This window comes from Salvelinus alpinus, chromosome 11, assembly GCF_045679555.1.
Source record: "Salvelinus alpinus chromosome 11, SLU_Salpinus.1, whole genome shotgun sequence".
In the NCBI taxonomy this organism is placed as follows: Eukaryota; Metazoa; Chordata; class Actinopteri; order Salmoniformes; family Salmonidae; genus Salvelinus; species Salvelinus alpinus.
Genome location: NC_092096.1, coordinates 62975908 through 63003259, shown reverse-complemented (window position 1 = coordinate 63003259; position 27352 = coordinate 62975908). Strand labels below are relative to the sequence as shown.

At 45.0% G+C, this 27352-nt stretch overlaps 2 protein-coding genes across 3 annotated transcripts in view; one reads left to right on the top strand and one right to left on the bottom strand.

Annotated features, from left to right (window-relative positions):
* The first annotated feature begins 46 nt into the window (after window positions 1-46).
* LOC139534634 (E3 ubiquitin-protein ligase pellino homolog 1-like) lies at window positions 47-20705 on the top strand. Of its 2 annotated transcripts, none has more exons than XM_071333925.1 (7): window positions 47-238; window positions 10183-10371; window positions 12272-12401; window positions 12614-12715; window positions 14395-14679; window positions 18668-18856; window positions 19905-20705. In XM_071333925.1, the coding sequence occupies exons 2-7, from the start codon at window positions 10211-10213 to the stop codon at window positions 20505-20507; spliced, it is 1470 nt and encodes a 489-aa protein (XP_071190026.1). In that variant the 5' UTR covers window positions 47-238; window positions 10183-10210; the 3' UTR covers window positions 20508-20705. The 2 variants fall into 2 exon arrangements, with proteins under 2 accessions (XP_071190026.1, XP_071190025.1); XM_071333924.1 differs by having other exon boundaries at window positions 106-238; window positions 14395-14706.
* A 1694-nt stretch (window positions 20706-22399) lies between these two features.
* The window catches only part of LOC139534633 (ras-related protein Rab-1B), a 36814-nt gene continuing 31861 nt past the window's right edge, over window positions 22400-27352 (bottom strand). Inside the window, exon 6 of the mRNA XM_071333923.1 lies at window positions 22400-26951. Coding sequence (XP_071190024.1) covers window positions 26757-26951 — 195 coding nt within the window. The 3' untranslated portion in view covers window positions 22400-26756. The remainder of the gene's footprint in view (window positions 26952-27352) is intronic.

Here is a 27352-nt window from a genome sequence, read left to right as displayed (position 1 = left end):
GGGTGTCTGGACCACGACTAGTCTCCAGGGGGAAAGAGCATCTCGCAGTCTCCAATGTACCCGATGACAACGGAGAGGCAATGCCGACTGTCCGGTCCAATGGTTGTTCCATCCAATTTACCTTAGCAGGTGGTCTTTTAACAACGGCACGACGCCCGATATTGAGGCCACACGGGGATTGACACAATCTAAAAGGGAATAAAAAATCTTACGGACCTACTTCGGAAAACATCAGCGGGTATTTATTGATTAATTTGGCTACCTGTTCAATTACTGGCCATCAATGTGTTTTTTGGTGCTGAAGTGGGGTGACAATTGGCCGGTCGTGTGCTTTTTTTTCTTTTGTTACATTCATGACACGATGCTAGGAGATAGGATAGCCTATTTTGTTGTCCGTGCGTGTGTGCTTGCGTGCGTGGTGATGTCTTACATTGTAGTATTTATTGTCTGTGCAGTGGGTTCCCTTGTGTACTTCCCTGCCTCATAGACTGCTGTGCTATGGAGCCGAGAAACGTTGAACAAAGAACAACATATTACAATGGATAGGCTATTAAAATAGACACTAACCTCATTAAGTTTAAAGATACTCTAATAAACAGACCATCACTTTCCACCATAATAACATTTAATTACATTTTTGATGTTATAATAACATAACAACATGTTTTCATATAGCTTAATATATTTTTTTCAGTGATGGTTCTTTCAGCAAAGCCTATACGCACATTAAACAAAGGTTGTTATAGCTACAATATTTATAACCAACGGAAATGTCGTCATTCCATACTGTTACGGCCGTGATTATTTAAAGTCAAATGACAAGTCCTTTTTAACACAACTGCATCTCCTTGGTTATAGCGATCATAGACGACCGTTGTGAGTGTGACAGAGGGAGACGCAATCCTCTGCAATCTGCCGGTTAAAGGCACAGAACCAGCCATGATCATTTTCTCATCGCTCAAATCAGTGTGTAGCTAGTTGGTTTACAAACATATCAAAACATGTCTAGCTTAGCCTTATTGCAGAACCAACGGGCGTTGTGCATAGTTCATTTATTCTGATCATTGGTGCTTGGCAAATTCTGTTCTTTGGGGAGGCCTGCTTGATGAGACAGGCATGATGATAATGGGGACCAAGATGGCTCACAACTCCCGCATACTTTGGAGTACAAGTACACAGTGTGGAACCTGGAAGTGTGTCAATATTATGTAAGAACAATTATTGAGCATGTTTGGTTCCTTTAGGACCTCTTGTCCAACACACAAACATATTGTGAAGTTCTTACGATAAGCTGTATAGGTAGGTTGATCTGTACATTTAATAGATCTAGAAATAAACTCAAGCCTCAGTCTAAGAAATCAGTGTTAATATACTGTATTGTGTGCACAGCATAACACACACACACACACTCATTCACTCACACACACACACTCATGATTCAACAACGTGTTTTGAGACACACTCATTTTCAATTTGTGTGCACCGTAACCAGTCTCCTATTCCCCATGATGTACAGTAGTCTTGTTAAAGAGGCCTCGGTGTTCTCTTGTTGTGTTTAATAGAGCCTACTGGGAGCCTGTCTGTTTTGTTTCTCCTTCTTCACTGTTTACTCCTCCCCTTCCTCCTCTTCCTCCTATAGAGTAAATATACAACTTCATGAATACTGTTTATAACCACATTAATACTGTTTATAACCACATTAATATGGTTTACAACTTAATTAATAAGGTTCACACCTTTATTAATACTGTTTACAACTACTGTTTACAACTTAATTAATGCTGTGTACAAATACATGAATGCTGTTTACATCTTAATACGTTTTAGAACTTCACTAATACTGTTTAGAATGACATTAATACTGTTTACAACTTAATTAATGCTGTTTACAACTTAATTAATACTGTTTACAACTACATTAATACTGTTTACAACTACATTAATACTGTTTACAACTACATTAATACTGTTTACAACTTAATGAATACTGTTTACAACTACATTAATACTGTTTACAACTTAATTAATACTGTTAACAACTACATTAATACTGTTTACAACGTAATTAATACTGTTTACAACGTAATTAATACTGTTTACAACGTAATTAATACTGTTTACAACTACATTAATACTGTTAACAACTACATTAATACTGTTTACAACTTAATTAATACTGTTAACAACTACATTAATACTGTTTACAACTACATTAATACTGTTTACAACTACATTAATACTGTTTACAACTTAATTAATACTGTTTACAACTACATGAATACTGTTTACAACTACATTAATACTGTTTACAACTACATTAATACTGTTTACAACTTAATTAATACTGTTTACAACTACATTAATACAGTTTACAACTTAATTAATACTGTTTACAACTACATTAATACTGTTTACAACTACATTAATACTGTTAACAACTACATTAATACTGTTTACAACTACATTAATACTGTTTATAACTTAATTAATACTGTTAACACCTTAATTAATACTGTTAACAACTGCATTAATACTGTTAACAACTGCATTAATACTGTTAACAACTACATTAATACTGTTTATAACCACATTAATACTGTTTATAACCACATTAATATGGTTTACAACTTAATTAATAAGGTTCACACCTTTATTAATACTGTTTACAACTACTGTTTACAACTTAATTAATGCTGTGTACAAATACAGTAATGCTGTTTACAACTTAATACGTTTTAGAACTTCACTAATACTGTTTAGAATGACATTAATACTGTTTACAACTTAATTAATGCTGTTTACAACTACATTAATACTGTTTACAACTTAAATAATACGGTTTACAGCTTTATTAATGCTGTTTACAACTTAATGAATACTGTTTACAGCTTTATTAATACTGTTTACAACTTAAATATTACTGTTTACAACTTAATTAATACTGTTTACAACTACATTAATGCTGTTTACAACTTCAAAGAGCAAATAAAGACAACCATCATTTAAAAAATGTATTTAACCTTTACTTAACTAGACAAGTCAGTTAAGAACAAATTCTTAGTTACAATGACGGCCTACCCCGGCCAAACCCTAACTCGGACAACGCTGGGCCAATTGTGCACCGCCCTATGAGTAAGTTCCTTAAACTAAAACAGAATCCCACTTAAAATGCCTTATTAAATGGACTATTGTCTACTGTCTGCAGTCACACAGATGAATCCTGCATGACTGATGCTTACTCATACAGACCGCTAGCTGGTTATCTGCTGTGACACGTGGGGGAGAGAGAGAGAGATTGAGGGAGGGAGGGGGGAGAGAGAGAGATGGAGGGAGGGGGGAGAGAGAGGGTGAGTCAGAATGGCTGTGGAGAGTGTGTGTGGTAGAGGTAGAGAGGTGATGAGGTAACAGAGCCATCCACATGTGTCTTCCTGTAGAGGTGGAGAGGTGATGAGGTAACAGAGCGGCCCACCTGTGTCTTCCTGTAGAGGTGGAGAGGTGATGAGGTAACAGAGGTCTTCCTGTAGAGGTAGAGAGGTGATGAGGTAACAGAGCTACTCACCTGTGTCTTCCTGTAGAGCCAGAGGGGTCAAGCAGGTGGGTGGAGGTGGCAATAACACAGAGAGGAGATTTTTTTAAAGAATTACCTACCGGCAAAATATTATGAAGTCTTTAGGGGAACCTTAGGCCAAGTGTAGACCAAACCCATTTGAACCATTTGAGATATGAACCCATTTGAACCATTTGAGATATGAACCCAGTTGAACCATTTGAGATATGAACCCATTTGAACCATTTGAGATATGAACCCATTTGAACCATTTGAGATATGAACCCATTTGAACCATTTGAGATATGAACCCAGTTGAACCATTTGAGATATGAACCCAGTTGAACCATTTGAGATATGAACCCATTTGAACCATTTGAAATATGAACCCAGTTGAACCTGACAAAGAGTAGTCTCAAAGGAAGAGAATGTGCTGCAACTCTGAATCCCTATCTGTAAACAAGCAAAAAGGTACTTTGAACCAAAGATGAATCACCTAAAAAGACCTGACAAAGAGACCGTAATGCAACTTTGAAGGTAAATAAATAGTGTTATCAATGAAAGAGGGACCCTTTCCAAGAGATTAGAGGTAGAACGTTGACTAAGGTTTAGTATGGCATGGATGTTGGCCCTGGTAATGGATGTTACTGTTGTTGTTGTTTTCCAAGGCATCCTCTATTGCTACAGTCTGTGTGTCAGCTTAACGTGAAATGAGGATTTTTCTCCTTCTATTATCTAGTGTAGAACATTGAGTGGTTTTCCTAAACTGATTAGGTAGAACCCTCATAAAATTTGATGAAAGGAGAGAGGAAACACACACACACACACACACACACACACACACACACACACACACACACACACACACACACACACACACACACACACACACACACACACACACACACACACACACACACACACACACACACACACACACACACACACACACACACACACACACACACTTTCTCTCTCTCTCTCTCTCTCTCTCTCTCTCTGAGGTGCTATGCTGTCCCCCCCACTGACTGTATACCCAGACAGGGCCAGTGAGGGCCAGACAGGACTGAAGGACATTCTACTCCATCATACATACTGCATCACACAACACTGGTCGGTCACAGACATTCTCAGGTAGGGCCATTAGTACACAACACCGGTCAGTCACAGACAGTCTCAGGTAGGGCCATTAGTACACAACACCGGTCAGTCACAGACAGTCTCAGGTAGGGCCATTAGTACACAACACCGGTCAGTCACAGACAGTCTCAGGTAGGGCCATTAGTACACAACACCGGTCAGTCACAGACAGTCTCAGGTAGGGCCATTAGTACACAACACCGGTCAGTCACAGACAGTCTCAGGTAGGGCCATTAGTACACAACACCGGTCAGTCACAGACAGTCTCGGGTAGGGCCATTAGTACACAACACCAGTCAGTCACAGACAGTCTCAGGTAGGGCCATTAGTACACAACACCGGTCAGTCACAGACAGTCTCAGGTAGGGCCATTAGTACACAACACCGGTGCTATCAGGATTTGTTGGTGTCTGCCTCGATAACAGGTGACGCCTTGGCTACCATAGACCATGACCGACCAGTGACTGGCAATCAATGCCATAACACAAGGTGAGCCAATAGCGTAGTATGTTCTCATGTGCCTGTGCACACAGTGTAGGCTAGATAACCTCTATCAGCTGGCATTGGGCAAAGTCAGGAATCGAGGTAGTGATATGAACGTCAACATACAGTAGATTTACTGTTTATCTCATGCCAACCATCTTGCTTTTCTTAGCAAGGTACTACGTCTAAGTCCCTGGCTTGTTTCCATCTTTTCCTCTGGAACCGGAGAGACCAGGACAGTATGGTCATCAGCAGCTCAGATTTATTCACTGTGATATTCAGCGTCAGGGAGAAGCTGTCTCTAGTCAATAACATGGAATGCACTACAGTAATAACCCTAATACTACAAGCAATGATAGTGGAGCTACTGTGCAAACATCAGTCCCACTGCTACGAATGATAAACCACAAACAATAACTCAACTGATATCCCAACCTCTATAATTGTATACTACTGATATGATAGTGGCAACATTTCTTCAGATATGGAAGAATATAAAAAAAAATATGTTTTTTAAATGGCTAAAGAGGAGAAAAATATGATCAATGTTGCGAGGAATTCATAATTTATTCCTGAGATCATTTCCTGGTGTATATATTTAGCTCTCTGTTCATTTATAACTGGATGGAGATGGAAGAGCTGCACCCCTCTCTCTCTCTCTTTCTTTTTCTCTTTCTTTCTCTCTCTCTCTCTCTCTCTCTCTCTCTCTCTCTCTCTCTCTCTCTCTCTCTCTCTCTCTCTCTCTCTCTCTCTCTCTCTCTCTCTCTCTCTCTCTCTCTCTCTCTCTCTCTCTCTCTCTCTCTCTCTCTCTCTCTCTCTCTCTCTCTCTCTCTCTCTCTCTCTCTCTCTCTCTCTCTCTCTCTCTCTCTCTCTCTCTCTCTCTCTCTCTCTCTCTCTCTCTCTCTCTCTCTCTCTCTCTCTCTCTCTCTCTCTCTCTCTCTCTCTCTCTCTCTCTCTCTCTCCTTCTCTTTCACTCTTTCTCTCTTTCTCTGTCTTCTCTCTCTCTCTTTCTCTCTCTATCTTTCTCTCTTTCTCTTTTTCCCTTCTCATTCTTTTTCTATCTCTCCCTCCATTTCTCTCTCTCTCTCGCTCTCTTTTCTCTCTCTCACCCACACACGCTTACACTAACCCTTCCCCTGCAGTAGGAGGAGAGAGAATTGTGGGTGAATTGTGGTGGAAGGAGGGAGGGAGAAATTTAGAGAGCCAGAGAGGGGGAGTTACAGTTGAAAAATTTTGTTAATAAAACCAACCAAAGGTAATATAATAAACGTTAGATAACATTGTGATACCCTGTGTAATAACTGCAATGGAAACCTTGAAACATGTTTTCCTTTGTGTCTATTGACCAGTGTACTATCAGTGGTAGTTAGTCCTTTTCAGCTCCTATAGCCACCATCCCAGTCTTTTACTGTGGACTGTGTATGTCTGTCTGTCTGTCTGTCTGTCTGTCTGTCTGTCTGTCTGTCTGTCTGTCTGTCTGTCTGTCTGTCTGTCTGTCTCTCTCTCTCTCTCTCTCTCTCTCTCTCTCTCTCTCTCTCTCTCTCTCTCTCTCTCTCTCTCTCTCTCTCTCTCTCTCTCTCTCTCTCTCTCTCTCTCTCTCTCTCTCTCTCTCTCTCTCTCTCTCTCTCTCTCTCTCTCTCTCTCTCTCTCTCTCTCTCTCTCTCTCTCTCTCTCTCTCTCTCTCTCTACCCCCAGGTTGTGGTGTTGGGTTGATTAGAAAGTGCATAGCAGAGAACAAGCAATCCATCACCCTGCCAAACCCCTGCACCCACATGCATGCATACACATACACTCTCTCTCTCTCTCTCTCTCTCTCTCACACACACACACACACACACACACACACACACACACACACACACACACACACACACACACACACACACACACACACACACACACACACACACACACACACACACACACACACACACACACACACTGTAAGCCCTAGCCCCTCTCAATCCCACCCTCTGTCGGCCTGTCTGTCTGTCTTGTACACATCAGGACAAGGCTTTATGTCTGTCTGTCTGTCTTGTACACATCAGGACAAGGCTTTATGTCTGTCTGTCTTGTACACATCAGGACAAGGATGTATGTCTTTCTGTCTGTCTTGTACACATCAGGACAAGGCTTTATGTCTGTCTCTCTGTCTTGTACACATCAGGACAAGGATGTATGTCTTTCTGTCTGTCTTGTACACATCAGGACAGGGCTTTATGTCTGTCTCTCTGTCTTGTACACATCAGGACAAGGCTTTATGTCTGTCTGTCTGTCTTGTACACATCAGGACAAGGCTTTATGTCTGTCTGTCTGTCTGTCTTGTACACATCAGGACAAGGCTTTATGTCTGTCTGTCTGTCTTGTACACATCAGGATAAGGCTTTATGTCTCTATCTCTCTTTTTTATCTCTCTTCACCCCTCCAACCCTTCCATCCCACGTCTCCTCCCACTCCTCCTCCTCCATCCACCCATCCATGCAGCCATGCTTTTTCCTTTTCCGTCTCTTCCGTCTCTTCCTCCTCTCCCTTTTCAACACCTCTCTCTCTCTCTCTCTCTCTGTCTCTCTCTCTCTGTCTCTCTCTCTCTCTCTCTCTCTCTCTCTCTCTCTCTCTCTCTCTCTCTCTCTCTCTCTCTCTCTCTCTCTCTCTCTCTCTCTCTCTCTCTCTCTCTCTCTCTCTCTCTCTCTCTCTCTCTCTCTAGTTCTACCTCCCCTTTGTCCATTCTCTCTCTCCATCCCATGCCTCTACCATTCCATCTCCCAGCCATAGCAATGGAGAGCCGTAATGAAATCGTGACCGGCTGACTAAATCTGCTCTATGTCAGCCGTCATCTGATTACGAGGGGATATTCTCCCTGCTGGCTTCCGATTAGACGTGTTTATATTGAATAAAGTCTGATGTTCACATCATGATGCAATTGACAAGTCGTCGGTACAGCTGTAGTTCCCATGCTCTTTGTCTGGTCTGGCCATTCATTTTGAGGGTTGGGGCTTTGAGGGATGAACGCACAAACTCAAGGTTATCTAGGATATCAGTCACATAGAAATAGAATAGAAATGGCCAGTTCTAGTAAATCGAATTCTATGATCAGACGTACAGTATGTGTGCTGCTGGGGGAAGATAACATATTGGAGAGTTGGAATTCCAGTCTGTTTATAACCCTAACACTATGTTTGATTTATTGTGTACATATACCATCTGCATGATCCATAAATAGGGGACAAGGCATTAGTCTATAAGGCTGGCTGTGTGATGTCACTGGCTTCATTGGGTTTGTGGTGTAGGTGGTCTCGCCCACTGCTGATGAATAATACAGTTTTTATATTAAACATTGGCATGGAATTTGTGTTTGTCTCATTGCCAACACAGATAGCAATGTAGAGGTTTGTTTTACTTGTGTAGCGACATTTGCAAATGTCAAAGGATCTACATGTAAATTAATATTGTGAGTCATTTACTAAATACATGCACACCCACTGTTTAGGATATAATTTCTTCCCCTCTGTTCGTAATTCATAAAATATGATGCTTGTTACTGTAAAGCGCCACAAAAAATGTAACCCTGTGGTATTATACGATTGCATTAGGCTATCATAAAAATGTATTTTTAGTCCAATTCCTTTAATGCCAAGTGCTTGTTTTAATTTGACAGGGCCCCCAATCGAACCGTTGAAGTGCCACAGGCAGCCAGACACCCATAAACCTTTAGTAAGAAATGAAAACCAATCATGTTGAACCGGGTCCACCCTTGGATTGGACCCGGTGCCCAGGGAAAGGTTGAAACTCTCACAGGGTTCGTTAAGAATCTCGGACAAGACAGAACATGGATTGATGGTTATCTGGTTGCTAACTTTAAAAGCTCTAGGAAACACAAGTTCATTTAGAACAATGGTAGGATATGTCAGACAGATACACAACGCGGTACAAACTGAGGCTGTAGACTTAGCCGTTTGTTTAGCTGCCTGTGTGGAAATGCTAGGCCCAAATCCAGTCCCGTTAGCTTTGCCTGTCGTGGACTCACACAATTACACTGTAATGTAAATGCACCAAGTCAGCAAAGAAGAGACAGTACTTCTGTTCAGTCACATAATGCAGAATTACAATTAGGCGACCTAGTATAGCAACAACATCAGAATGACTGTCTGAGTCTGACCATAAATGCAGCGTCTTCGATGAGGGCCGCATTACATAGATTAAGCCTATTGGTTAGATATTTTAGGTGCAGGGGGCTTGAGCCAGTAATTAACCAACACAAATGGATGCCAAGAGGAAATTAGTTGTTTTCCTGACTTGACAAGTTGTCATGCTGAGAGGCTCCTTTGCATTAGGACTAACTGACATTCCCCCTCATGCCAGTAATTTGAAATGAATAGAGACTTTTCATGACATTGTCCCCATTGAAAGGACACCTGACAGGTGGATGAGGGGAGGGAGGGAAGACCCTGTTTGATACTGTGATGATACATCAGTGATGGTCTACAGTTGTATCATTCTCACTTTACTGATTGTCTTGCTTCTCTCTCTCCACTTCTCTCTCTCCCCTTCTCTCTCTCCACTTCTCTATCTCTCCCCTTCTCTCTCTCTCCACTTCTCTATCTCTCCCCTTCTCTATCTCTCCCCTTCTCTATTTCCACTTCTCTCTCTCTCCCATTCTCTCTCTCCCCTTCTCTCTCTCTCCCCTTCTCTCTCTCCCCATTCTCTCTCTCCCCCCTTCTCTCTCCCCCCTTCTCTCTCTCCACTTCTCTCTCTCTCCCCTTCTCTATCTCTCCCCTTCTCCCTCTCCACTTCTCTCTCTCTCCGCTTCTCTATCTCTCCCCTTCTCTCTCTCCCCCTTCTCTCTCTCCCCCCTTCTCTCTCCCCTTCTCTCTCTCCTTCTCTCTCTCCCTTTCTCTCTCTCCCCCTTCTCTCTCTCCCCCTTCTCTCTCTTCCACCTTCTCTCTCTCCCCCTTCTCTCTCTCCCCCCTTCTCTCTCGCCTCACTTCTCTCTCTCCCCCTTCTCTCTCTCCCAGCTGTGAGCCCACGTTGTGGCCGGTTGGCATGGTTTTGGATGGTAGCTCGGAGGCCCTGTGTCCCCCACCCTCTCTGGAGCTGCGCCCGTCCTGCAACAAGAGCCCCCTGGGTTCATGCTCCACGCCCCACGACGGACTCTTCACCGGGGACAAGGAGCCCATCAAGTATGGGGAGCTCATGGTTCTAGGGTGGGTTATCTACCTGTCCCTCTGATGTGTGTGGTGTAGAGGTGGGGGGTGAAGGTTGTGGCTGTGAGGTTGTGTGTGTGTGTGTGTGTGTGTGTGTGTGTGTGTGTGTGTGTGTGTGTGTGTGTGTGTGTGTGTGTGTGTGTGTGTGTGTGTGTGTGTGTGTGTGTGTGTGTGTGTGTGTGTATGTATGTGTGTGTGTTTGCTTATGTGTCTTCATTAGTGGTTGATATGTACAACAGTTGGTCCATTTGCCATACCATTCATCCCATTCCAGACTGTTTGACAAACAGCATGCCCTGAGAAAACTTATTTTATATGGGGTTTCAAGTCTGAGTGGTTGTGTGTACAATAGACTTGTGTGTACCTTAAAACATGATTTTTTCCTAGCAATTAAAAGAAAACACTATTCATCCTACCTACTTTACAAAGCCAGAAAGACTCCTCTCCCTCGTGAAAAAGATCTAATTTGACTCCCTTACAAAGATGTCAATAAAATACGGAGCCATGGGGCAGAATAGGAAAATTAAACCCTCAACGAGAGAGAGAGATCCACCACTATCGTGTTCATGAGAATGTCCCCTTTCCACAGTGGGGTCACATTCGTTTGTAGGCCAAACGGTTCGGACAAAACAAACAGAAGTTGGCACACCGACCGCACTGACATCAGACGAGTCTTGTGGGGGTCGTTCCGCTGTAGATGAGGAATGTCACCAACATATCTCTAGCTTAAATTTATGGATTTTTTTATTATGTTACTTTGGCGCACTGGTGCGTCAATAGACTCCAGGCGGTTTTAACAGAGAGTGTATTGCCAGCTGCAGACATTTTGTGATCCCTATCCAATCATGACATAGACAGCTAATAGAATTTACTCAGACTAACCTAAATTAGGAATATTCCCCTTAGAACCCAAGGATTATGGATATAGATTCAGTACATTTGGTCCAGGTTTAAAGGGATCATTCGCCCCAAAACTAAACCCACTGGCCAAAAACTGGTTGAATCAACATTGTTTTCACGTCAATTCAACAACCAAAAATCTATGTGATGATGATCACCCAACTTTTAAACTAAATCCAATGACGTGGTCATTGTTTTTGTTGATTTCACGTATAATTCACATTAGTTGACAACTCAACCAGATGTAAATCAACACTAAAAGTTGAAATGATGTCTGTGCCTGTAACGGTGGTCCTCCTCCTCTTCAACCGAAAAGGAGGAGTATTGAGGGAACCAAGGCGCAGCGGGTTGTGAACACATAATATTTATTAAATAAACAAAACAGACAAAGACGAAAACGATCTATACTTGATATAACTAACAAAACAACAAACGGAGTAGACAGACCTGAACGACGAACTTACATAAACACGAGAACGCACGAACAGGGAAAATAGCCTACACATAAAATGACGAAGTACAACACAAACCGAACAGTCCCGTATGGTGCGACAAACACTGACACAGGAGACAACCACCCACAACGAACACTGTGAAACAACCTACCTAAATATGACTCTCAATTAGAGGAACGCCAAACACCTGCCTCTAATTGAGAGCCATACCAGGCAACCCTTAAACCAACATAGAAACAGACAACATAGAATGCCCACCCAAACTCACGTCCTGACCAACTAACACATACAACAAACTAACAGAAATAGGTCAGGAACGTGACAGTGCCCAGCGAGAAGACATGTTTTAATACCTCAAAAGTTGTCTAAAGTCGACTTCTCATTTCACATCATTTGTTGTGTAGATCCCACTATATATAACAGGATAAAACTGCAAGCCTCAATCCCAACTGAATGGAATATAGGCACCATCTAATCAAAGTGTATATTTTGTTCATGTTGAATATTGGATACGTGTATTCTATTATGGCCCATACTGTACTCAGGCACAATGGTTCCTTGGCCAATGGGGACAAGGGACGGAGGAGAAGTCGCCTGGCCCTCTACAAGAGACCCAAAGCCAACGGGGTCAAACCTGATGTCATCCACAATGTCTCTACCCCTCTGGTGTCAAAGGTGAGAGGTCACATTATAATTATACAGTCTTCCACGGTATTAAACACTGTCTATAAAATGTTTACTGCAGGAAAGATTAGTACATATATACGACTATGTTTATTAACTCTTACCATGTGTGGTACTAATACATTTTCAAACAGGAATGCCCTTTCCTAAGTAGCTGGCTATATGACCTGGTTCCTGTATATGTGTGTGTTCTGCATCGACAGGCTCTCAGCAACAAAAGCCAGCACAGCATCTCCTACACCTTGTCCAGGAGTCACTCGGTCATTGTAGAATACACCCATGACATCAACACAGATATGTTTCAGGTGAGTCATCTTTAACATGACATGCCAACTCAGCCAGTGCCCCAAAGCTTCAGCAAAACAAGGACCTAGAAACTTACAACAGAGTATGAGACACTCCCTATGTGTTGCCATTTGGGATCAACACAGTCACAGCCTTATTGCAGACTCCCCTGTTCTTGCCTACACACTAGCCTGCTCCTAGTTCAGTTTGTACTTTATAGCATAACACCGGCCGTAGGAGTTGGCTATGCGGCACAAACTGATCTGGGACCAGTCTACCTACACACTCACTGTGAGCAGATGTCACAGTTCATGGAAAATGTCATTTGTTGGCAGATGCCATAGGGATTGTTGGAAATGCAGAGTCAGGAGAAGACTGTGGTGGTGTCTGCTCCTCTCCTGTCCTCCCCTCCTTCCTCTCCCCTCTCCTCTCCTCCCATCCCCTATCTATCTCTCATCCCTGTGATGAATGTGGAGTCCCAACTCCTGCAGACTGAATGGATTCGAGGGGCTGCAGGCTGCAGGGCTGGAATGCTCCAAGGCTGCAGTGAGCCCATCTGTCCCTCTGTCAGCTCTCTCCAACCAGGGGCTGTGATGAGGCTGCCATTTTATCAGCCTGGGAGGGAGCTGATAGGAAATTGAACTTTTTGAAGTGGAATTGGGCTTGGGACAGACTTGTTTACTGAAATGTTTTGGCCATTTGTCCACTGTGCCCCAGACAATATCATGACTTCAGTGGGATTGAAATGGAATTGGGTCTTTCTACCTCCCTCCTCCCCAATGACATATTTCCACTCATATACATTTTATTCTATTCATGACCCTACTCCTTCCTACTCCTCCCTACTCCACCCTACCCCTCCCTACTCCTCCCTACTCCTCCCTACTCCACACTGCTACACCCTACTCCTCCCTACTCCACCCTACTCCACACTGCTACACCCTACTCCACACTGCTACACCTTACTCCACCCTACTCCACACTGCTACACCCTACTCCACACTGCTACACCCTACTCCACACTGCTACACCCTACTCCACACTGCTACACCCTACTCCACACTACTCCACACTGCTACACCCTACTCCACACTACTCCACACTGCTACACCCTACTCCTCCCTACTCCTCCCTACTCCACCCTACTCCACCCTACTCCACACTGCTACACCCTACTCCACCCTACTCCTCCCTACTCCACCCTACTCCACACTGCTACACCCTACTCCACACTGCTACACCCTACTCCACACTGCTCCACTCTATTCTGCTGTACTTTATTCTATAATTCTATGAACCATCTCCTATGTTCTATCTCCGGTTCTAACTCCGATGTTCTATCTCCTATGTTCTATCTCCGATGTTCTATCTCCTATGTTCTATCCCCTATGTTCTAATTCCTATGTTCTAACTCCGATGTTCTATCACTTATGTTCTATCTCCTATGGTCTATCTCCTATGTTCTATCTCCTATGTTATATCTCCTATGTTCTATCACTTATGTTCTATCACTTGTGTTCTATCTCCTATGTTCTATCACATGTTCTATCTCCTATGTTCTATCACTTATGTTCTATCTCCTATGTTCTATCTCCTATGTTCTATCTCATATGTTCTATCACTTGTGTTCTATCTCCTATGTTCTATCTCCTATGTTCTATCACATGTTCTATCTCCTATGTTCTATCTCCCTCGACAGATCGGGCGTTCTACAGAGAACATGATTGACTTTGTGGTGACGGACACGGCAGGCAGCACCACCAGTGGTGGTGGGGGGCAGGGCCAGGGTGCGGTGCCAGGGTGCGGGGCCAGGGGGCAGGGCCAGGGTCAGGGTGCGGTGGGCGAGTTGGGCGGAGGAGGAGGGCAGTCGGTCCAGAGCACAATATCCCGCTATGCGTGCCGTATCATGTGCGAACGCAGCGCCCCGTACACGGCCCGCATCTACGCCGCCGGCTTCGACTCCTCCAAAAACATCTTCCTGGGGGTGAGTCATCGCGGTGACGACCACAGTGTGAGTGACAGCATGGGCGACATCACACCCCGTTGATGTCATCGTTATGTGTGATATACTGTGGAGACGAATGGTGTGTGGTGGTGTGGAGGAGTTGTAAGTGGCTGTGTGAATCGTCACCATGTGATCTGCTTCTTGGGAATGTTTTGTCGAGGTATACATTCATACACACCGTTCTGTACTGGACAAACCCATTAGCACTCTGTTGTCCCCATCTTATGCACAAACACACACACACCTCTGGTCTCCACAGGAAGTTGGTGGCACCTTAATGGGGGAGGATGGGCACGTGGTAATGGCTGGACTCCACAGGAGGTTGGTGGCACCTTAATGGGGGAGGATGGGCACGTGGTAATGGCTGGACTCCACAGGAGGTTGGTGGCACCTTAATGGGGGAGGATGGGCACGTGGTAATGGCTGGACTCCACAGGAGGTTGGTGGCACCTTAATGGGGGAGGATGGGCACGTGGTAATGGCTGGACTCCACAGGAGGTTGGTGGCACCTTAATGGGGGAGGATGGGCACGTGGTAATGGCTGGACTCCACAGGAGGTTGGTGGCACCTTAATGGGGGAGGATGGGCACGTGGTAATGGCTGGACTCCACAGGAGGTTGGTGGCACCTTAATGGGGGAGGATGGGCACGTGGTAATGGCTGGACTCCACAGGAGGTTGGTGGCACCTTAATGGGGGAGGATGGGCACGTGGTAATGGCTGGACTCCACAGGAGGTTGGTGGCACCTTAATGGGGGAGGATGGGCACGTGGTAATGGCTGGACTCCACAGGAGGTTGGTGGCACCTTAATGGGGGAGGATGGGCACGTGGTAATGGCTGGACTCCACAGGAGGTTGGTGGCACCTTAATGGGGGAGGATGGGCACGTGGTAATGGCTGGACTCCACAGGAGGTTGGTGGCACCTTAATGGGGGAGGATGGGCACGTGGTAATGGCTGGACTCCACAGGAGGTTGGTGGCACCTTAATGGGGGAGGATGGGCACGTGGTAATGGCTGGACTCCACAGGAGGTTGGTGGCACCTTAATGGGGGAGGATGGGCACGTGGTAATGGCTGGACTCCACAGGAGGTTGGTGGCACCTTAATGGGGGAGGATGGGCACGTGGTAATGGCTGGACTCCACAGGAGGTTGGTGGCACCTTAATGGGGGAGGATGGGCACGTGGTAATGGCTGGACTCCACAGGAGGTTGGTGGCACCTTAATGGGGGAGGATGGGCACGTGGTAATGGCTGGACTCCACAGGAGGTTGGTGGCACCTTAATGGGGGAGGATGGGCACGTGGTAATGGCTGGACTCCACAGGAGGTTGGTGGCACCTTAATGGGGGAGGATGGGCACGTGGTAATGGCTGGACTCCACAGGAGGTTGGTGGCACCTTAATGGGGGAGGATGGGCACGTGGTAATGGCTGGACTCCACAGGAGGTTGGTGGCACCTTAATGGGGGAGGATGGGCACGTGGTAATGGCTGGAGTGGAATCAGTGGAATTGTATCAAATGCACCGTTCCATTCGCTCCGTTCCAGCCATTATTATGAGCTGTTCTGCCCTCAGCAGCCGCCACTGGTACTGTAACGATGTGCGCTGAGAGTCGGGAAGCAAGTTCAGGGAGTGAGTGTTTTAAACGGAACATAATACAAAACAAGAAACACTAACGGCACACAGACATGATACAGAAACAATGACGCCTGGAGAAGGAACCAAAGGGAGTGCCATATATAGGGAACTAATCAGGGAAGTGATGGATGAGTCTGATGGTGAGTCTGATGACGCACAGGTGCGCGTAACGATGGTGATCGGCGTGCCCCATAACGAGCAGCCTGGTGACCTAGAGGCCGGAGAGGGAGCACACGTGACAAACACACATACACACTCCTCTGGTCTGGGGCATCTTTTTCGCCTTAGTGCTATGGCTTCTCACGGTTGGCCCAGCTCCCAGCCACAGAAACAGCCCGGGCCTGCACTTTGTTTAAAGATCAACAGTACTATCAACGGTAATTATCAATAAACACACGTCCGGGACGGCCAAGCCGCATTTGCTTTGTCAGACTCTAAGGGCCACAACTCTTTTAATGGATTGGATTTATGACAGCATTGTTGGACGCTATACGCACTCACACACACACACACATTCACACAAACTGCAGGGAAATGAGAATTGTGGGAATCAAGGAGCTGTGACTAAATTGATATGAATGCATGTTATGTGTGTGTGCAAACACTTGTGTGTGTGAGTGTTCGTTTGCTGAAAACCGCTCCAATCAGCAAACACAACAATCGACTGGCATAAAATCAGTGTCGTCAAGTGGAGGGGGGGTTACTTGCTTACTCATTGACAAAATAAGCTTTTGATCCATTCTGGCAGAGACACTCAGTTCTCCCCCCTCCCCTCTCCTCTCGCCCATACCATGGAATGAGCTATTGAAGGGGTTCTGCAAGATTAATTTGTAAACGGAGAGACAGAGAGTTGGCAAGGGGAGAGACAGGGAGGCCAGTGGGGGGGAAGGGAGGGAGGAAAAGAGAGAGGGAGGGAGGGCATTGTCATTGTGGAAGACATTGGAGGCAGGAGTCCAGCAGTACTCATCTCCATCGATGGGAGCCAGCCCCAGGGTCATAGTCAGACACACTGTACTGCCACTGACCTCCCCTAGCACTTCATTATGAGGGGCAGGAAGGGCGGCCATATTGAATTGGATTAAGGAAGGTGGTAATGTTTTTTTTTAAAGATTGTCCCGGGGATGAATGCTGCGTCCTGTGCCAACAGTGACCAATCACAGGATGGTTAATACACCAAATGCAGTTATTAATTATGATACATGCAGTTGTGATACATTATATGTGTTTTAGTGAATATAACACAAGAAGGCATTGTTTATTCTGAAAATGGTTTTACTGACTACAGCCAGAGAAGCGAGAGGAAATATATTTTTTGCTCACCAAGCGAGGAATTTGAGAGCGTGTCGAATTTGGTTGAGAAAGAATATATGGCATATTTGCTACGTGTGGCTTATTTGATCAAATATACGTTTCACAGTGCTTAGGTTTGTGCCCATTGTGCGTGGTGTTCACACCCGTATCTGCCCTTTCATTGGCTAGAATGGTCCCACCTGATCTTGCCTCCTGCCCTGCCTTCTAGCTAACACAAAATGATGACGTTGATGACAATTATAGTGTGAGGTCACACTTTGTGACACTAAAAAGTCAACCCACAAGGACAATGCTACCAAGTCATGACATAATTGTGACATAACATCCAGATGACTAATCTAACCCAACTATAGAGACTTTAATAACTCATCTCAGCTTGGTAGCATGTCGTCGGGGGGCACGGCTATGCTAAACATACAGCTAGAGTACCGGATAATAGCTTAAGAGCTGCTAGCTGCTGTCAATGAAACGCAGGATGAATAACCTCCTCTATACTATAACTGGCATACACAATGTCCTTGGCAGATAGCGGGGTCAGGCAGGCGGCTCGGCACACTGCTAGTGTGGAGGTGGAGAGAGAGAGAGAGAGAGAGAGAGGGATGGAAAGAGAGAGGGGGATTTGTAAAAAATATAAGGACGTAGTTACTGTAAAGCTTATACAATAATACTGGTTGAATGGCTTGCAGTCGTGACTGCTTTGAACTCTATGTCCACTGACAGAGAATATCAGAGAACACAGCCGCTGCAGGGATTGAATGCCCTGCAATGTTTGTGTGTGTGTGTGCATCTCAGTATAGCAGTTCTACTCTGTGCTAAATATAGAAATACAAAAAAGCAATGTTAGCTGTTTTTTTCTCCCCGTCTTTCTCTATTTGCCCCAGCCTCTCTCTCTCTTTCTTTCTCTTCCACTCTCTTTCTCGCTCTACCTCCCTCCCCTCTTGATCTCTCTATCTGCCTCTATCATCACTATCCCTTACCTTGGCTCTTTGTCTGTCTCTTTGTGTGCGGGGGCGGGTCTCTCAGGAGCGGGCTGCCAAATGGCGGACGTCGGACGGCTTGATGGACGGCCTGACCACCAATGGCGTGCTGGTGATGCACCCAGCGGGGGAGTTTGTGTCTGAGCCGGCGCCGGGCGTGTGGCGGGAGATCTCGGTGTGTGGGAACGTCTTTGCCCTGCGGGAGACACGCTCGGCCCAGCACAGGGGAACATTGGTGAGGGGGGGGTCATCAGTGGTAAGGGAGGGGGGGAATAAAGCCTCAAACCTGTCTGATTATCAGGACTACTGTTATGCCTGGAGTTATCTCAAGGACACATAGACTAAAATTTGATTTGATTTGATTTGACTAGACTATGAATTATGAGATCATTTATGATATTTATAAATAAAATAATTGATAAAGTAAAGAGCCTCAAACCTGTCTGGTTATCAAGACTATCACACTAATATGTATGTTTCTGAGGGGTTATATAACAGACTGCACAGTCAAACTAGACATCTGATGAGTTTCAGGGTTTCTCAACTATGAGAATTATTGAATTATGTTTTGTTAATCAATTGTTAGCATTTTGATTGGATATTTGATATTTGATGGTATTTGATTAGATTATTGATGGTATGTGAATCAATTGATTAGACTCTTGATGTTATGTGAATCATTTGATTAGATTTTTGATGGTATGTGAATCATTTGATTAGATAATTGATGGTATGTGAATCAATTGATTCGACTCTTGATGTTATGTGAATCATTTGATTCGATTTTTGATAGTATGTGAATCATTTTTATTAGACTCTTGATGGTATTATAATCATTTGATTAGACTCTTGATGGTATGTGAATCATTTTATTAGACTCTTGATGGTATTATAATCATTTGATTAGACTCTTGATAGTATGTGAATCATTTTATTAGACTCTTGATGGTATGTGAATCATTATATTAGATAATTGATGGTATGTGAATCATTTGATTAGAATCTTGATGGCATTATAATCATTTGATTAGACTCTTGATGGTATGTGAATCATTTGATTAGAATCTTGATGGTATGTGAATCATGGCTTTAATGTCTATGGGATGATCACAGTGCCATCAAGTGGTTGTTGGGAAGGGAAACAAAATTCCAGACACCGAAAAAGGAAACAACATATGCAAATAGTTATGGGTTTGTCAGTTAAAGTATTTTCTGGGCTTGTTTACTAATCCTCCCCCTATCCCTCCTCACTCTCCCTTCCTCCCCCCTCCCCTCCTCCCCAGGTGGAGAACGAGTCCAACACCCTGCAGGACGGTTCTCTGATCGACCTGTGCGGCGCCACCCTTCTGTGGCGTACCCTGTCGGGCCTGCGCCGCACCCCCACCCTCAAGCAGCTGGAGACCCTCCGCCAGGAGCTGAATGCCGCACGGCCCCAGTGCCCCGTGGGTTTCAACACCCTGGCCTTCCCCAGCCTGGCCCGGCGAGAGATTGTGGACAAGAAGCAGCCCTGGGTCTATGTCAACTGTGGTCACGTCCACGGCTACCACAACTGGGGCTACCGGAAAGACAAGGGCCATAACGTGGGCCACGGAGGGACGGCTCTGGCGAGCACCGGGGAAAGGGAGTGCCCCATGTGCCGGCGCGTGGGCCCCTACGTGCCCCTGTGGATGGGCTGTGAGGGCGGGCTGTACCTGGACGCGGGCCCCCCGACGCACGCCTTCTGCCCCTGTGGCCACGTGTGTTCGGAAAAGACAGTGGCGGGCTGGAGCCAGATCCCGCTGCCGCACGGCACACACGCCTTCCACGCCGCATGCCCCTTCTGTGGCACCTGGCTGACGGGCGAGCATGGGCACATCAAACTCATCTTTCAGGGGCCCGTCGACTGAGCCTGCCACTGGGGGGTGAGATAGAGGGCAGGGTGGAGGGAGGGTGTACTATGGAAAAGTCTAAAAGGAAACATGAAGGGATAATCATTGGAAAGACTGTTGAAATGAAGATGGACTGAATTGAAGAGGTAAACGTGATGGAAGCAGAAATGGTATTTAAGTTGTATTTGGGGAATATGTAAATAAAATGTGTTGAAATGAAAATGTGACAAGTGTTGGGTGATTTTTGGATTACTGATTGTAGATAAAAAGCGTGAATGAATTGTTTCATCATCAGATTAATAGAACTGGTGAACTGGCTATGGTTTCATTGCCTGACCACTCATCCAGAATCGTGTGGAAAATAAACACTAGAGGGTGTGGCGATTGGCCGGAGCGGTGTGGATGGGCAGTCGGACTACTAGTTTTAGTCAATCCAGATGAATCAGATCTAATGATGAAACCATCCATTGTGTATGATGGTGTTTACAGGTCTATAAACAAGTGAGTTTTTTGAGCACTTAGTTCCTCATTGACTCAATGTTAGAGCTAGATCTGCTACCTGTTTCTATCCTGGTGATTGACTCATTAGATCAGATTCATCAGGATGGGTCTGAAGCAACATGATGGCTGATTTCCTACCAGGCCAGTAGCCAATCAACAGCATCCTCAACAGCTAATTGATGGCATGAGTGGTTATCATCCTCCACTTAAGGAAACCCATTCAGTGAGGTTTGATTTCAACCTACAGAACCTCCCTCTGTGTCTCTCTGTCTGTTCGGTCTCCCCCTGAGTAGTGTCTGGTACCCTGCTCCCAGTCTGCGGCGTCACCACACTATAAATAACTCACTCAAGGTCACCAGCGCCCTGCCACCACGACAGGAGGAGGGAGGGAGAGATGAAGGACAATGGGTCAGTTTAGTCATGAGAGATTCCACATAGGTCAGGGTCCTGGAGAGCTGATCTTGGATCAGATCCTCCCCGTCCATGTAATCTTATTTACTATGATCTAAAATGCACAACTGGTCGTAGGTCAGCACTCCAGACGCTTTGTGAATACAGGCCCTGTTCAATGACCGTATCACACTCTCAGATCAGTGCATGTATCATCGGACTGATTTTGGACAATGTCCTAATTCTTAGCCTGACCGCTACTTAAGGATATGTGTCTAGACCAATGTCTGGCAGATGACTGAAAATAATGATGTATTTATGTATCACAAAACCTAATTGAATTCAACATACAAATATGAATTTCAGTACACACACGACTGCAATTCTCCATTGTAGTGACTTTCAGATTGCCAAGCTAAAAGTAGCTTCATCATTGTTTCAATGTGTAATCCAAATAGTGCTAGAATGGAATTAGCTGGTATGTTTTTTGCTGAGAGGGTCTACCTACGGTAATGAGCAGTCTGCAGCAGCAGTCCTAAGACTATATTAGAGTACTTTATATTAGAGCTGTCATTTCCCTGCCCACAGCATACTCTCCCAAGCAAAACTCATTGTGAATGATTCTATTTGAAGCAGCTCCATACTGAACACATTACTTCCCTCTCATGCAGAGTAAAAGAGTACACCATTAGATGAGCAGCTGTCTGAGTCTTCTTCACTCTCAACGTTTATTTATGTGCGTGTGTATTGTGTGTGTGTGTGTGTGTGTCAAATCAAGGACAAAGTAGAGCTGATAGGCAGGCTGCCAGGCAGATACTGGATCTGTTCCTGCCCTCCGGTGGTGATTCAGGGAAGGGAGTGACCTCATGCGGCACCTCCAGCAGAGTACCCTCCTGCAGACACACACGGTTGACATTGACTTGTACGTATCAACACAGACCTTCATATGGCTGACAACACTGGTGTACTGATAATACACATTACATGGGAGGGGGGGAATAAGGGACAGTTTACCCATGTTGACATTGATCTTTTTTATTATATATATATTTATAATATGTACATAAAAAAACATCATGATCAAACTCAGCAGCGAGACAGAGAGCACCAAAGTGGACAAGCGAAAAACTGAAGAAAAAAAGTGAGGATCAGGAGGGGACCTGCATGATGCTCGGTATTAAAGAACACGTGTTCCTTTATTAAGCCATGGGAGAGCCACAAAGAAGTGTGCAAATTACACAGAAAAACAAAAAAAAAATAAGATTTTAGCAGTTCCATCATAATCACATTCATGAGCACGAGCCCAAACAAAGCCCGCCGCTAACTCCACCCCCACATGTTGTCCCACCCACATTTCCTAAACCCCTCCCTCATATCCGCCGATGGACCGGACACAATATTACCACAGTATATTTTCAATTAATATATTAAAATCAGTAGAATATCAAGAATTCTTGATAAGAAAAGCACATTCAGAACAAATCAAAAAGGCCACTGTTATGGCGTGAAACGTTCAATTTAGCGAGTCTGTGTGACCGAGTGTGCGTGTGTCTGTGTGGAGAGTTGCAAACAATCGTTTCATTCGCAGAAGGACTTGTGAGATTTGAGAGAAAAGCCGACCTGTGCTCAGGGAGCAGGAAGGTCACGCACACAGACCGTCCCCGACCCCACACACTAATGTTCCCTCCCTTCCAACCAGCGATTACTTTAGGCCTACCAGATCCTCAAATTCAGCACACCAAACTGAATGAGCATAAAATGAGAGCTGGCACACAATCCAGTCTGGTTGAGTCTTGCATCGCGTCACAGGCTTGGCCAAACCACATCTGTAAAAGGCTCTACCAAAAAGACAACACACTAACGTTAGTGCTAAGACGGCTGCTGTATCTACTACCCTAAAGAATCACATCTAAAACAGATACTTTCTGTGAACCTGCTTTCAGCCCTCGCGTCGCTCTTCTAGACATTAATGCCATAGACTGGTTGGTAGCCGTGTTCTGCAGACAGTAAGCGCTCACTAACTCGTCAGTATACATTGGACATCACAGTTTTTACAGGCTGCAATTGCACGTTACTACATGGAGCTCTGAGCCGGGAGGCCGAGGCTGTGCCACCTTAACTTCAACTATCTGCCGAAGACCAACCGGGAAAGTCCAAGCCAGATTTCGTTTTATCAATGAGTATTAGGAGCCATTCAGAGAACATTGTTGTAATATATTGATTGGCTTAAAGAGGAGGCTGATGGGAGTTCATATCCGGTCTGCATGCCAAAACCAGTCAGTCCCTGCTACCCCTGAACGTTCAAGCAGTCAAACTCACTCCGACCCAATGAACCAGAATCTAGGACTTTTTCTAAGACCGTAACACGACATGATGACCGTAGCGTGACCATGATGACATAACATGCTCAAAGCCAAACTGAACAAGGCTCAATGACCATATAACATGACCGTACAACACTCTTACATAGTTGTCGTTAGAGTACGGACCTTCCCGTCTGCTCGTCACATAGTAATAAAGATATACAGGTAGAAAACTAGAACGGTTACACACTGCCTACTGCACCATGTCAGACTGGTAAGACCAAGGGGCAACCAAGAGGACAAAATGGATGTGTCAATTCCACAACAGGCTCACTATAGTGCTGTAACGAGTCTATGGGTCCAGTCCTGGCTAACAGTAAGTCACTGTAATTCCAACCATTGTCCCGTAGTCCCGTTGTAACCATGACTACTTCTACAGAAAAATTGATCGAAAATTGAGGTTGTAATAACCGACAAAGGCCAATATTCTTTGTAGTCAAGAACACAAAAGCTTAGAGGCCATATTAGTAGTATTAGCCGTACTGTAGTGCATTACATTCATTCAAAACTAGTGTTGGTTAAGGTCAGGGGTTGGAGTGTTTTCTCCACATTCCTGCTAGGTTCCATAGTTCCATAGGAATGCCTCTGAGAAATAACACACAGCCATGAGAACCATGAGGACAGACTGGGAAGGGAACGGCGCAGGGCAGGTTCCTGTAGAAGAGGGACTCAGTCAGTAACCCACAGCCATGAGAACCATGAGGACAGACTGGGAAGGGAACGGCGCAGGGCAGGTTCCTGTAGAAGGGGGACTCAGTCAGTAACCCACAGCCATGAGAACCATGAGGACAGACAGTGAAGGGAACGGCGCAGGGCAGGTTCCTGTACAAGAGGGACTCAGTCAGTAACCCACAGCCATGAGAACCATGAGGACAGACTGGGAAGGGAACGGCGCAGGGCAGGTTCCTGTAGAAGGGGGACTCAGTCAGGACAACCAGGCCCATTAACACACATTCTGATCAACCAAACACACTCCATGTCTTAAGCTATATAGAGGCTACTGGAACTAGCTAGCAGTTGACAATGATGAAGATTGAAGAACACCATTCACGCACTGATCTAGAGAGAGAGGTAATGAGTTGGCATGTGGTCATAGTACTGGACGGAGACTTTGGTCTTGAATAGGGACTCCTCTGGAACATAATTAGCCAGGTCAGGATGTCTTAGGCCGTTTAAACCACGATGGCCTGGCTACGCTTCATAATGACCACACTAACTGACATGAAACCATGACAACCATAAAAGAAACACGTGATGACAAATGGTGGATGGAAACATGGTCTGAGAAGTTGGTCATTGCCAAGGCGTAAAGAACCTGTGGTGTGACATGCTTCAGAAGTTACGCACGTGGTCAGTATCTTTAGGAGTCCAGTGAGGCACAGGAGGGGACAGTAGCTTTCAGAGACAACTCCCTAAGTCCCCCGACCAAACCAAAAAACAACATCCCAACCCAACCCATAAAGGAAGTTGGACAACATTTCAAGCAATTTTTTACAAGCTTTTTCGATTAGAAAAAAACTACAGAAAATACAAATATCAAATAATAAAATCATTGTAATAACAATTAAATAAGATGAACAATAATCTATGAATATGAAGACAGAATATTGCCAATTTCTTGTTTCATATGTCCTGTTAATTAGTTGAATATCACTTGCCCAAGCCCCTACATACTCCCGCCACTAATCTAGTACTACGTCATGCCCCGTTCTCAGTGTGTGTGTGTGTGTGTGTGTGTGTGTGTGTGTGTGTACACTGTCTGTTTATGTTGAAGAACCACCTTAGGCATACTGTAATATAGAGTCCTGACAACTTAAAGACATACAAACATGACTTAAGCATATCTCAAATATTTGTGTCATTTTTTTTGTTTTGTCTTTACATGTGAAATCCTAACAAGAGGAGTGATGTGAGCTAACTAACACCATACAGTATATTAAAACACTCAAAAACCAAGAGTCTCTCTCACTACATCCTCCCGTCTGCATGTAGAGTGATGAAGGCAAGGAGTGATTCCAAGTTCAACCAAAAGTTATCCTGTTCTGTGTCGAATCAACCTAAAGCTCAGGCTCTACGAGGAGTCAGAGCTATCCATCCCAGCACCCTCTTCTCCACACAGACAAAGTGTATGTCTCTCCCATCTCTGCTGATGCCTCCCTTCAGAGTCCAGTCTACTCATTCTATGATACCCGTATCCTAGATACCCGTATCCTCTCAGTAGTTAGTACGCTGGTAGTGGTGCATGACTGTCTGCAGTCTGCCCCAACGCCAATTCAGGTCCTACAATGGATGGATGGATACATGGGTATAAATAGTGCATTAGTGTTACTATTGCATGTAGAACGTAGACCATAGGCTAGATTGAACACGTCACTCACTTGATACCTATAAACAGACTTAAGATGGTGACACGTCGCCATGACTACAAGGCACCCCAGCAGTCTGAGATAAAAACAGGTCCAATACATAAATGACAGCCATATTGTAGCACTCTAAACTGAATTTTGCTATTGACAGACATAGCCTAAAGGAAAGAAAACCTCACCTGTGACGACTTCCTATGGGAGAATCACTCCGCCCCCTGTTCTGTCTCTGTGTGTGTGTGTGTGTGTGTGTGTGTGTGTGTGTGTGTACACAGGAGAGGGAGAGAGATAAGCGCTCGCCGGAATCTAAAACCTAATCTTCTATCACCCAGTTCTCCTCTAAGTCAATACCAATCTTTTCTCATATCTGTTTACGTTCCTGACTCATCGCTCGGAAAAAAAGAAAAAAAAAGTTCTCAACCTAACCCCCACCTAACTTTTCTCTTTACTTTTTTGGGGGGAGATACGGTCTTAAAGTCAGTCCCCAGTTCTCACCCCTCCTCTCAACCTCTCCCGATCCAACCACCCATCCCGCGGCAAGAGTAAGAGAACGGGAGATGGGAGGGAGGCTGAGGGATTAAGAGGTGGAGGAAGTGAAGCCCAGAGCAGGGAGGGTGAAGAAGAGGAGAGCATCCAGAACAGAGTCCAGTTTAACAGCACCCCCCTCCAGACTGCCTGACAGGGGTGCTGTCTATCTTCAGGTTGGGCTTGTCCCCTCCAGCCGTGGCCCCGGGGCCCATCCTCTTCTTGATCTCAGCAGCCATGGTCATGAAGGCCTGCTCCACGTTGGTGGCGTTCTTGGCACTCGTTTCCAGGAAGGGGATGGCCAGGGAGTCGGCAAACTCCTGCAGGCGACAAATAGGGACAGAATAGATAGGGGTCAAACGTATGTATGTATGTATGCATGCATATATAAACTCAGCAAAAAAAGAAACGTTCTCTCACTGTCAACTGCGTTTATTTTCAGCAAACTTAACATGTGTAAATATCTGTATGAACATAACAAGATTCAACAGCTGAGACATAAACTGAACAAGTTCCACAGACATGCGACTAACAGAAATTGAATAATGTGTCCCTGAACAAAGGCGGTGTCAAAATCAAAAGTAACAGTCAGTATCTGGTGTGGCCACCAGCTGCATTAAGTACTGCAGTGCATCTCCTCCTCATGGACTGCACCAGATTTGCCCGTTCTTGCTGTGAGATGTTACCCCACTCTTCCACCAAGGCATCTGCAAGTTCCCGG

Bases quoted from the DNA above. Each gene is read 5' to 3' on its own strand.
- LOC139534634 (XM_071333924.1), top strand. From the start codon at position 10,211: ATGGTTTTGGATGGTAGCTCGGAGGCCCTGTGTCCCCCACCCTCTCTG. The intron at 12,402-12,613 runs GTGAGAGGTCAC...CTGCATCGACAG, and splicing joins CTACCCCTCTGGTGTCAAAG to GCTCTCAGCAACAAAAGCCA. The intron at 12,716-14,394 runs GTGAGTCATCTT...CTCCCTCGACAG, and splicing joins TCAACACAGATATGTTTCAG to ATCGGGCGTTCTACAGAGAA.